Below are 13,070 nucleotides of genomic sequence, written 5' to 3' on the forward strand. Positions count from 1 at the left end.
ACCACAGTACAAGTGGAGGAAAAAGACATTTCTTCTCTAGTATTCTGAATGTCTTCCAAACAGAATAGAGGCAAATACAGTAGGTTTCCATATTATCATGTCCTAAATGAACATGGCTTTAAAGACAGAGTGGATCTCACATTTAGCCCACTATTGGAACAGCTATAGGCTCCAAATTTTGTAAAGCCCTAAAGTAACCATATACTGTACATATTTCTACATTTCACATTACTTTGACCTCAATAAATACAACACAGTAGTACTGGGGTTTTTTTCAACTCCCTGATGTGTTAAGAATTGGTAGTTTTCAAGAGTGAATAATTTACAAGGTAAATAATTCTGCACCTTTGTAATACGATAGACAATTATGTTCTGCTACAAGTTTTAATACCTAAAACTATTAATAAACTTACAGAACACATTTATCTTATTTTAAAAACATAACTAAAATAAAAAAAGGCTGCCATGATAGTACATACATAAATGCAGTTGGTATTAACATGAAATAATTTATTTTAAAATGTATTTATAATATTTAGCCTTCAATAATCATTCTAGTAACAGAACAACAGATGTAAACAAGTTTTGTAGTCAATTTTTATCATTAAAAATAGGCTTTATTGTTTGTTTGTTTTTTGGTATCTGTCAAATCTTATAGTTAAACTAGCCTTTTCCTTCTTGTGTATCCTGGTTTCAATATCTTTCAAGCTTGCTGTTGCAGAAACAAGGCAGACCATTATACTGTTTGCCAGAAGTCAGAACAGAATAACACAGCTGAGCAGATAATGCAATATCAGGAGAAATATGATTGCATGCCACTTGGAGTAAATGCAGAGTGTTAACTAATAATTACTCAAGAAACAATAACTGGTATTTCCCTGCTGGGATCATTGCCCTCATAAGAAAGCCAGAGAGCTGTGGTTACTTTCTTGTCTTCTGTAGGAATTCTGACACATAATCCCTTAGAAACAGCAAACGTGGCACTTTTATTTCTTGAGAAAGATTGTGATTGTCATGTTTTGCAGGAGGACTGGATAGATTTCTTAGCCAAAAGTAAAAGAAATTTAAAATGAAAAAAAATCACAGCTTCAATAAAAGGAAGGGAGGAAATGATTGCTCTTTTTCAAAGTACAAAAAAAATGTTAATAAGTTGTGTTATCTCGTGGCCAATCTTTTAGCTCTTCTATGTAATAAAATCTAGCTTCATTTTGGTGGCTATGATGTCTTATGTATACACAGTGATATTGGGATACCTGAGCTGTGATGATTTGCTGAATTTGCTTTCTTAGCAAAGTCTGAGATGCATTTTTTCCCCTTCTGGCAGTTGACGGGGCTTAGCTGTACGCCGAGGTCCCTAGCCCATATCAAATCTACTACTGTGGCTTAGCGTCTACCAGGCCTGTAACTAGACCAGATCCGGCCCATGCGTGTAATGCTGTTTGTAATGAGAAATCTAAACAGGGAATGGCAGCGAGGCATGACAGGAATGTGTTTCCATTGCAGACGTTCTGTGTAAAAAAAAAACCTGAAGGAAAGTCGCGTCCAGAAGGCTCACTCAGCTGGGCCAAGACGGAAGACTAATGTTATTGTACATTGGCTGTCACCCTGCCAGCCCTCCCTCACAGATTTGTTTCTCTTTTCTCTCTCCCTCTCCCTCTCTCTCTCCTTCTTCTTCTGCCGACTGTTTGCTCAGGTGGACAGTGACACCATTTGGAATGAGCTCCACTCGCCCAGCAGCGCACGCATGGCCGTGGGCTGTGTCATCGAGCTGGCTTCCAGAGTAGCCTCCCGAGAGCTGAAGGTGAGGTCTGGCAGCAGTGTGTGTGGGAAGGGTGGAGGAAGTGCAGACAAAGAGACCAAAGTGAGCGGAGTAAGAGGGGCCTGCGGGCGCTGGGAGAGCGCAGGGATTGTTGATTTTAAAGTTTAATGATCCGCAGAATGTGTCTCGAAACGGCACAACACGGAGCGCGTTTCTCTATTCCACACTGTCCCACTGTTTCTTCCAGGAATTCTCTTTGTGTGAAGCAGCAGAGAAGCATCAGCACGGTGTTAAAGTCCACGCTGCTGCGTTTGTTTTCCTCCCCACGCTCGTGACATCGGTCTAGAAATGGTTTTGAAAGAGGGAAACGGTTCTAACGGGGTTCGGCGTTCCTGTTTTGGGGGCAGGACTGCCGCGTTACAGGAAAAATGATTCTGGCAATTAACAAGGGAACGCATACCAGCAGAGTGGGATTGAGTGCTTGAGTAACACGAATCAATTGTTTTGAACACAGAACCCAGCTGTAACAGATTTATATTAAATTCTATTGGGTCTAATCACACTTGATTTTATTGGAGTCCAGGACGCCTTTTGACCTCTTCATTTACATTCTAGTGTAAAGCATTTCCACATACCTACAGTTACCTGCCTTATTCTGTGCAAATAACAAAGGAATTTACATTTAGTGCTTCTTCACGCTTAAGCACTTTCAGTTGAATAATCAGGCCCGATCACAAAACAAAGCTATTCTGAGTGATTGTTCCATCCCTTGCTGTCGGGCGACTTGATTTCCCTTTAACCAGCTCTGAACTGCTCTGTGGTAGTTGTGCACATCTGAACTGCATCCGGTAGGAAACAGTGTTGCGATTGCAATGTCTTTGCTTTTGCAGAACGGCTTTGCGATTGTGCGACCCCCCGGCCATCACGCAGAAGAATCTACAGCAATGTAAGTGTCGGTGGCTATTGTCCACCCAAGAGCACCAGCTTCACTCACAATCACCTGTGCAGCTCCGAGCCTGGCAGGACTGTAATTATTACCAGATGGCAATGGAGGTCTGAAGGAAAGTCTTTCGAGGTACTCCCAGAATCAGATTTATGACCTCGGAAATCATATAGCATTAAAAAGAAGAAAAAGCAACCAGAATGTTATTTATGATCATTTTCCTTGCTCTCTTGTTTTCTTATTTTTCTGTTCTTCTCTCTTCCACAGGGGATTCTGCTTTTTTAATTCGGTCGCAATCGCTGCCAAGTACCTGAGGCAAAAGCTCAGTATCAGCCGGATTTTAATCATAGATCTGGTATGTATAACGCTTTGGGTTCAAGAATCTGACTGAATGGCAAGTTACTGTAAATTCAACAAGGCCGAAGCGACCAGCGGGGGGATTTTAAAAGTAAACCTTCAAATCCAAAAGAGTATACATTTCTTTCTATAGCGCTGCATACACTAGCAGGATAATTCTAGTAAAAAATGAAATCAATTAAACATTTAAAAAATCCAAAGGATGTTTCCTGGCTGTATGAATGATCGATAATAAGTATTTAGTGCAGCAAAATATGAAGCTTTACTGTGCTGTTTCATCCTTTCAGGGGACGGATCCATTTCAATCAAGTTCTGTACAGCAAAACAGCAGTTAAGATTCCCAAATAATAAAACTGCATGTCCAAATGTCATCCATGATCAAAAGTATGAATGCATTCTATGCAAAGAACTTAAGAGGTCATCCTGTGCCTTTGCTTTCACAGTTTGAATGACTATAGAGTACACCCTGTGTAACTGTACCTGTCCTTCACTGCTGGGCATGTACAGTAGATCATGTGCTTTTTGATTAGTTGGGTTGCTGGAAGTCACATGCTCAGCCGCTAACATTGCTGTTGGGTTGAGCTCAGATGAAAGCAATGGCCAGTCCAATGCCTCCTCTTCAAACAGTGCATGAAGAGCCTGTCAACTGCAGGTCCCCACAGTGCTGTAATGAGGCCTATGTTGTGTAGAAGTCTCCACCCAGCTTGCCTCCAGTCTAGTCAGTGGTGTTTTTCCGTACTGTGATCGTTTTGAATTGCCTTGACTTATGCGAAGGTTTCCAAGTGATCTAACACGTGCATTAGATATGCGTTTGATAATTTGGTAAAGTAAATGTACATAAACCTGTTTAACTGAAATTGGTATATTGCTATGTTGATATGTTTAAAATGCATATACCTGCATATGGGTGTCATTGATGTTAAGCTTGCTGCCTTATACGTTTGGGGCCTGGGTTCGATTCCCTGAAGTGCCTTCTGTTCCCCAAAAGGGGGACTTTCACTGGGTGCCTGCTGTGGGAGAGCAGATATGATCATTATTACAAAAAAAATATCATTATTCTGTTATATTTTCTTCATGTTAGAACAAAATAAAACTTTTGAATGCACTGCATGTTCGGGGATTTATGAAGAGAAGAGAGCAGTATTTAGCTGTGGTATAAAGGTCTTGGCCGTGAGGCAGTATGCTATAGCTTAACAGGAAGTAACATCAGGGCTTTTCCTGGTCTGCTTTTACAAGTATACAGTGTCACTGTTGCATAGACGGCTGCCAGCTTGGTCATGAGTGTGGGCTCAGTGTGGAAAACCCTGCAGGATGATTGTGGAAGGAAGAAAGTGTGGAGAATTTGTGTCTCCAGAATGCTGACAGGTACATGTGAAGAGCAACTGTATTTTCGAATTCTTGCAACAATCTCATCCCCATGGAAGTGGGCTTTAACAGAGGCTTTGCCACTGGCGATGAGAGTTTGATTGACCATCACAGCCCTGAATATGTGTGGCAGTCCACATGGTGAAGAAGCCCTGGCACTCTTGCACTCTGCAGCTTTCACGCTCACCATGGTCCAGGGGCTGGAGGTGCCATCTGCACTGACTCAACAACCGGAACAGGGACAGGAGTCAATCAAATCCTGCTCCGCACCAGGCAGCTGGCAAAGTAACTCTGTTCCGTTTCTCAAATCGATGGGAGACACACTGTACAGTGTCTACACAGAATTTAGGAGTGTATTATTGTGCTGTACGTAAAGCAATTACATAATTAAACATCTTACGTTTTGAAGTATCCCAAAGGTATTTTCTAATCGCATAAATACTGACTTTATTAATTTTGAATGCCAAGACAAAACTGCTTCTTTTGGTGAGAATCATGATTAGCAGTTTCTAATGATTACAGCATTAGCTTTTGACATTTCAAAAGCATACGTGACAATAAGAATACTGTCAGCACTTAATGTATATGCTGTAGCAGGTCTTGATGATATCTTTGCTGCAGAAACTCTTTAAACTATTAATATTCAACCTTTGCTGCTCTGCACAATCATATAGTCAAATAAGCCAAATGCATTAATCAATAATTTAAAAATATCCTGTCCTATATTTTGCTGAAAAGTTTTTTAAAAATCACTTTAAGTTGCATCTGTTCATCAGCAGGCAGTTTTAGTCACTAGAGGAGAACTGCTAAGTAGATATGACCTCAGTCCAGAGCAATCGAGTTGAAATAAAGATCAGGTTTCACAGGCAGAGCTGTTCACTATCACCACTCAGACCTGTGCTGCACTTTTCTGAAGCAGTAACTTAAGATAAAATGAATATATGGTCAGTTTCTACAGATGCCACTATGCAAACAATATTAGTACATGGTGCACTGAACTCTCACTTACTATTAAATAAAATTACTGCTGATAATATGCAGCAGTTTCAAAGTAGGAACTAGCAGTTTCATTTCATATGGCTTGCCTATCACTTTTTTCTAAATGCTTCAAATGTTACCTCAGTGGTGCAATTCGCCAAGGGACCTGATCCTTAGTGCAATCGCATAAGATATTAAAATTCAATCCACAGGTTCTCCTTGACCCCTGTGTGAAATTGCCATCCCACCAGGGAAAGCTTCAAATAAACCTTTTAACTTTTTTACAATTCAGTTAAAAAGACCCACTCGGCAGACATCAATGAGTATCAAAGTATTCTATGATCATCCGTCATCAAAGCTGGAGCGTTTCTCCATAAATAATCCCAGAACAAGGTGTGGAGCAACATTTTCTATATCAGTGTCTCAGGCACAAATGCCTAATTTCCTTTGCTAAATATCATAGAATCAGGCCTGTATAAAAGGTAGTTTGGAACCATTGCACAATACCTTGCAAAAGTATTCACCCCCTACCAGCTCTCACCCTTTGAATTGAATTATTCATTCTCAATGCACATTTTCAAAGTGAATACAGTTAATCAAAACTTGAATGCTGAGCCCGAACATTTTGATGGGTGAATGGAGTTTCATGTCACCAAAACTACAAGGAAAAATCAAAAACTAAAAAGGGCTAATTGCATAAGGGCCCATCCCACTTTGTTACGGCAAACAAATTCGTTTGAGTTCACAAAGAGCCTCCAAAACAACTCAGGGATAAAGCTGTAGAAAGACACAGGTTACAACAATGATATAAAAATCATCATTCATCAATCAGTAACTCTTTCAATAAGAGCATAGTGGATGAAATGTTAGAAATGGGAGAATCCATGAATCGGCAATATTGCAGTGACTCCACAACTCCAGCTTGGAGTCTGCAGCAGAGCATTTAAGTGACGCTGCAAACATGTGGCAAGGGGTTTGGTGTTCAGATGCAGAGGGTAGCATCTGGCAATAACACAACATAGCGCAGCGCCCAGGCAACATGATTCATATCTGTCGTCGGGCATGGTAGTGGCAGCATTATGTTATAAGGGCGCTAATCACGAGCAGGGACCAGAGTGCTTGTCAAGACTGAGAGGAAAATGGATCCAGAAAATTACAAACAAATCTTAGAGCAAAACCTGCTTCAATCCTAGAATTGGGGTGAATATTCACCTCTCTACAGGAGTGGCTTGGGATTAAGGAAGAAAACGTCCTTGGTTGGCGCAGTCACAGTTCTGGCTGGAATCCGACGGGAAATCTGTGTCAAGCCTTGAAAACTGCTGTCCATCCACAATCCCCAATCAACAGAGCAAAAGAGGCGTGAATCGAATAGTGAGTTTAATTGGAGTAACTCACCTGGCAAGAGCAAACAATAACCCATCTGTAAGGATGAGGCTGTCTGAACCCCCTGCACCCTTCCTAATGAGGGATGAGCCAGGAAGCTACCGTAGGGGTGAAGATGGGGCGGATGGAGGAATGAGAAAACAAAATGTGCGAGAAGAAGCGTGATATTTAACGTATATACAGGTAGGTGGGAGAGATTAGTGTTTGCCTTCTTCACGAATTTTGTTTTAAACTCCATTAGGTAGAAACTCCATCATTCTGGTGTGCATAGTTGGTAAGGACTTATTTATAGCTGTAAGTCTGCCTGTAAAGTGCTTCTGCAAAGTATTAACCTTAAATTTGTCATTTTTCCTTGCATGTTTTGCTGACCTTTAGCTCCTTTCACCTAAAGAAGTGTTCGGTCTGAGCATTCAAGTTTTCATTAAAAATCTACTTTAAAGAATGTGCCTAAAACATGAAATTCAGCCAGACAGAACATTATTGAAAGGAGCTGAATACCTCTGCAAGTCAGTGTATGCATGATCTCATCAATTTTTTGTAATGTTAGTAAAATTGTACCGACATGATTTTTGTTCATTGAGTTTCATAGTTTCCTCACTTCCAAATTACTTCCAAATTCATTTGTGTTTTTTCCCTCAGTGGTTGAGTCTTTGGAAAAGTGTGATCAGGGACCAGGGTACTGAAACAGCACACACTTGAAACAATGCTCAGCTTCAGAAGGCATACGCAAAGCCTCGTGCATTCAGGGTCAGGCTGTACATGAGCTGGAATAATGAGGTGGGCAGCTCTTACTAAATCTCTACTGTTTTAAACTGTTCACAGACTTTGTTTTGCATTGACACCTGAGGAAACTTGCATATTGATTTATGGGTACAACCTTTATTTTACCAATGGTTCTGCAGGAGGTGTAATAGGTTGTCTGACAAAGCGTAGACAGGAAATGAACCCTGGCATCAAACTGTAATCAGTTACATCTGGAGCCAATTATTTATTTTTTCGGCAAGTGATAAAAGATTTAGAGACTAGTGTGATACAATTTCTCAGGGAACACATGATGGCATAATAAAGGCTATAATCAAACTGTATCCTGCTGTTCAAGGCCCAACAGCTGATGTACTTAAACTCAAGCTCTTTCCAGCACAGATGACGTACAGAGAAAAGTAAACTCGAAGGAGCTCTATGGAAGAATGTTGCTAATAATGCTGAGACGAACAGGTTAGAGGTACCTTTTAATTCCTCTTTTTTTAAACCTTCTGTGTAGGACATGAAGTAGAATGGAAAACAAAGACCACTTTACATCACTTTTATTTTAAATCCACACCTACCAAACTGATTTGGTTCGTATATCAGGTAAGTCGATTGAAAACACACTTTCATTTAGAGCGACAATCTTGAGACCTGTTTATACAGCAGGGCACTTCGTGGAGTGCTTTGTGTGAAGTGCTTGTGGCTCAGGGGTTTTTTTTTATGCTTGGACGCTGCAGATTCGAAAATACCTAGCTGGGGTACATACAGTATGAATGCAATGTTGGTCCTGAAAGGTGGTATTTCAAAAGACCTCATTTACTTTGGTAGTTTCAGTAATTAAACTAATGCTTTTCCCATCAATGGATGTCCTTCCACTCCTGCATTTAGCCCGCATCCGAGTCCTCTCAGTTGCTCACCCGACAGAGCTGCGCTGCAGAGTCCAGGGGCTGGCCTCTCGGTGTGATGAGCAACCAGACGACCCTCAGCAGATCTTCCTCCTCCAGTGTTCAGCAGTGTAAAAGCACTGGCAAACAGGACTCCAGCTTCCCCAGGGCAAGGTGCCTGTGGAAGTTACGCTGGGTGTCTTCTGCTAAAACACCACCTGTTGCGCATCAGTACTCAATCATTTGGTGTTATTTAGGCAAAGCTCAGAAAATAAAAAATAAGATGGAAACCATTCATGCATCCACCTATCCATCCATCCATTCTTTTGCACCCAACACAGGGATAGTGGGGGAACCAGAGCCTAAACTGGCAAGCAAAGGGCACAGGGACAGGTACATCCCCAGTTGAGAAGCCAGTCCGTCGCGGGGCAGACAGACACAGATGCGCACACACTCACACTCACACCAGGGCCTGTTTTCCCTAAATCCCAATTAACCTACTGTACCAGGTCTAGAACTGACCCCAGGGCTCCAGTGCTGCAAGGCAGCAATTCTAAAACGTCACAAGGCTCTATCAGAAGTCCCGTCACGCTGCAGGGGGCACAGGGTACCTGTAGCGCGGGTTAGAGAAGTAGCAGTCATGGCTGCGGCCCACCCACCTTGCTTCCACAGACAGCACATGTCAGCGTGCAGTCAGAAAGGCAGGGTCTGCCCCGTGACACATCGCTGTGTCCTGGGCACTGCTGTTTATTTTGAGGGGAGCTGGTTTCATAAAACACAGTTTTTATTTAAACAAATGAATAGAAACTAAATTACTATGAAATCGCTATAAAACTATAAAAACACTATAAAATCTAAACATAAATAAGTAAGTTTACAAAGACTTCTGAGAGCTCATAAAAAAAAGCTTGGGTTTGGTTGCCTTTGCTGACTGAATGAGTTTGCGACAGTGGTTTCTTGTCTGAGCCAAATCAGTTCTTGGAAAATCAGCTCACTCCCTACAATCCTGCACGTCTTCACACACAGAAGGGACATTTATTTGTTTTCATTTTGAAATCTCCACTTCATCAAATGGGCATTTTTTAGTAATTTTAATACATACAGTACTCATACTTTGCTAGAATTAAAATGAAAGGATATATGGTATAATACAGTATTTTTTAATTTTAGACATATGATATACATTTTTTAGATTCTGAAAAAGGTCATAGGAATCCAAGGTAATGTATAGTATGCACATTGCTTGAGAACTGCTAACTAACAGAAAACAGTGTGTCTTGTCTCATCTGTGTGCACAGGTGTACTGCAGGAATCTGTATTAGGTCCATTGCTCTTGCTGATCACTGAATAGATTCTACCATAGAAATCTAGTTAAATTTGCAGATGATGAATAGACAGGTATTTTATTTAAAAGAGCTTTTTAAAAAACTGAGTGTTGTAAAATAGAGTGCGTAGGCTGGACGTGAATTAGGAGAAGAGCTGGACTACACTCATGCACTACATTCTTAAGATAACTTACAGACAGACCAATGGCCTTATAAGTGAGCTGGACAACCTTAGTCCACTCTAAATTTCATTGGAAGCCAGTGCAGCTTGGACTGTCTGGACAATTCTGGACAAACTGAAGTTTATTTAGTACCTTACAAAATACTCCAGTATGTTAGGTGTTACAGTAGTCTAATCTTAAAAAAAGCTGCACTAGTTTAGCATCAGAAAAGCACAACAACAGTCTTAAATCAGTAATTCAAGTGAGTAGCTGCGTCAGCATGCATAGGCTGCAAAGGAACAAGTAATAGGTTTATTCCATGCTGAAAAAAAGAAGAAAAAAGAAGAAAGAAAACACAACGTTTCGGCCATGGAGTCTTCTTCAGGTGTGACACGGCCGAAACGTTGTGTTCTCTTTCTTCTTTTTTTCAGCATGGAATAAACCTGTTACTTGTCTCTTTAAATCAATAATGTTTCTTGTGATATCCCTAACATCACCTTCAAATAACATGGGCAGGCCAAAAGTAACACCAAGGTTTTTAACTTCCATAATACAGTACATTTGATATCAGAACCATCAACACACAACACCGAAGTCACCAACTTTGTAAACTGTGTTGTAAGCACAGCCTCAGTCTGGATACAGTTCAGCTAAAGAAAATTCTGTTGCATCCATAACTTTATGTCAGACACCTGTAAAGAGCAAAAGCTGCAGCAGTTATATTTAATTTGGTCTGCAAGTAAATCTACGAGGGTGGAAGTCTGTAGATACTGACAATTGTAATTCTCCTTGTAACCGCTTATTAATCTCTGCAACTGCTGACAGTTGCTATTTATGCAAAAACGACCCAATCTACCCCTGCTGGGTATTAAATTTTATACATTGCAAAATATGTTCAGTTCAGCTTTTCTTTTTCGTTTTGGCCAAATTAAACATTTGCATTTCTTTGGGGGCCAAGAAAGCAAAGTTAATTGAGCCTGAGGGGTTATGAACTGTTGGCAGTTAATAAGTCATAAAATTCCACCATAAAACAGGATGCTAGATTCCATCACTTGGACCCATAGTACAAAGAAGTGGTGTATAAATATATAATTGTAGAAGAAAGGACTGGGATTTCTCAATGACTGCTCATCTGGAGTCTCCAGGGCATGTTCACTGCGGTTTCCTGATTTTTAGAAGCCCGTTTAAAAAATGAGCGCATTAAGGAGTAATTTGCCCGAGAAGCATTCAGGAAGTGTCGGGGGGGGGGGGTAAGGCAGAGGGTTTTGGGCGGCTGGGGGTTGGGAAGTGGAGAGGGTAGGTCGAAAATAAGAGAAGGTTGGAGCAAGCAAGGTTTTAGACTCTGCCAAACGCTGCTGTATGTGTCATGTGTCTCCTCTGTCCTTTAGGACGTTCACCATGGCAACGGAACACAGCAGGCCTTCTTCAGTGACCCGAGTGTCCTCTACATCTCCCTCCACCGCTACGATGAAGGGAACTTCTTCCCGGGCAGCGGAGCCCCTGACGAGGTGCGTCTTCGGTTTCACTCTCAGAACTCCCTCTACCCCAACCTCCTGCTGAAATTGCATTCCATGATTAGTTCTTATTTTCTCAGCCCTTTTCTGGTGCAGTTAAACAGCACCCGATTACTGAAATTGCCCTGTGGGGCCTTAACACCCCCACCCCCCTCCCCACACACACACACACACACACACACACACACACACACACACACACACACACACACACACACTCTACCGCTGAACAGAACAAGTGCAGAGCCCAGAGCTTGTGAAGTCTGGAGGAGAGATCGCGTGACACTTTGTTTGATGATTGCTGCCAAAAGCAGAACGATCTGATGTTGTTTTTTGCCCTGGTGTTCCCCTGTTTTGCAGTGTGGAAGTGGCCCCGGTGAAGGCTATAATGTAAATATTGCTTGGACAGGTGGCCTGGATCCACCCATGGGAGACGTTGAGTACCTCATGGCCTTCAGGTTCGTACATTTGCTACGGATTGTGTGACTAAGGCAAATAACGTAGCATAAAGACCACAAATAGCACTAATGGACTGAGACAGACTTCTGCCTGTGTAGCTGGTCATCCCCAGAAGCATTTCCAGCCAGACTCCGGTGGAGCCGAGCAAAACAAACTTCAAAGTCTCCAGAAATTTTTAAACTTCCACCCATATAAAATTGCTTGGGAATACAATATGTAGAACATCACTGTTTTGTTTTTTTTCCACTTCCTAAAGGGATTTAGTTTAAGAATAAATTATCAGTTTATGAGTGGCATGGTGGTACCGTACAGTTTCACAGCGTTGGGGCCCTGGGGTGCTCTCTGCCTGGACTTTGTGCGTTCTCCCCATGTTTACATGGGTTTCCCCCCACAGTCCAAAGACATGTTGGTGGGATAATTGGCTTCTGGGAAAATTGGCCCTAGTTTGAATGTGTCTCTGTGTCTGTCTGCCCTGTGAAGGACTGGTGTCCTGTCCAGGGTGTACCCTGCCTTGTGCCTGTTGCATGCTGGGATAGGGACCAGCGTCCCCACGATCCCACGCTGCATAAAGCGGTTAAGAAAAAGATGGACGGCTACACAATGATGTGGTCTAGCTCTTCCCCGACACAAGTATGTATATTATAAATGTCCACAGCTGACAATCCTAGAACATTGTGCAAATGTTAATTGCTGCTCTTCCAAGACAACACCCTCAAAGAAAAGTGCTGGTCACAGGGTTACAACTGATCAGCTCGCAAATCAGGAGACAGGCCTTTGGCATGCCATCGTCATTTTGCTTGTCAACGCTCTGAAAATGGCCCTTGATAGTCGGCTGTAAACACCTCTTTGAGATCTGGATGTACTCCTCAGCGCTTACACTGCATGTGGCCAGTTGTGGAGGGCTCTTCAGCGAGATGTGTCACCATTGTGACGTCATAGGGAGGGTGATGCAACACTCCAGTCCCCTGCTGAGGGTTATCAAGAGAGTGACATCACTTTGAGAGATCAGGAGCCATGCCTTTGGCACAGAGGGGGAAATAAAATGAGTTGACTGAAAAATAAAAAATTAAGCAAATTACAAAATATGAATTTTATTTAAATTAATACATTTTATTTGAACCATTTTATATAAGAGATTGGAAATATTCAACGCATTTAATTTATTAAAGATTTATTTCAACCAGTTTAAAAAGAT

The 13,070-nt window shown here is 41.7% G+C and overlaps 1 protein-coding gene across 1 annotated transcript in view; it reads left to right on the forward strand.

The window, feature by feature from the left end:
* LOC148823179 (histone deacetylase 9) overlaps positions 1–13,070 on the forward strand; it is a 178,701-nt gene that overhangs the window by 138,094 nt on the left and 27,537 nt on the right. The window contains exons 18-22 of the mRNA XM_088928544.1: positions 1,694–1,801; positions 2,650–2,705; positions 2,970–3,057; positions 11,291–11,410; positions 11,777–11,874. Of these exons, the coding sequence (XP_088784670.1) occupies positions 1,694–1,801; positions 2,650–2,705; positions 2,970–3,057; positions 11,291–11,410; positions 11,777–11,874 (470 nt within the window). The remainder of the gene's footprint in view (positions 1–1,693; positions 1,802–2,649; positions 2,706–2,969; positions 3,058–11,290; positions 11,411–11,776; positions 11,875–13,070) is intronic.

This window comes from Atractosteus spatula, chromosome 12, assembly GCF_055471065.1.
Source record: "Atractosteus spatula isolate fAtrSpa1 chromosome 12, fAtrSpa1.hap1, whole genome shotgun sequence".
Taxonomy (NCBI): domain Eukaryota; kingdom Metazoa; phylum Chordata; class Actinopteri; order Semionotiformes; family Lepisosteidae; genus Atractosteus; species Atractosteus spatula.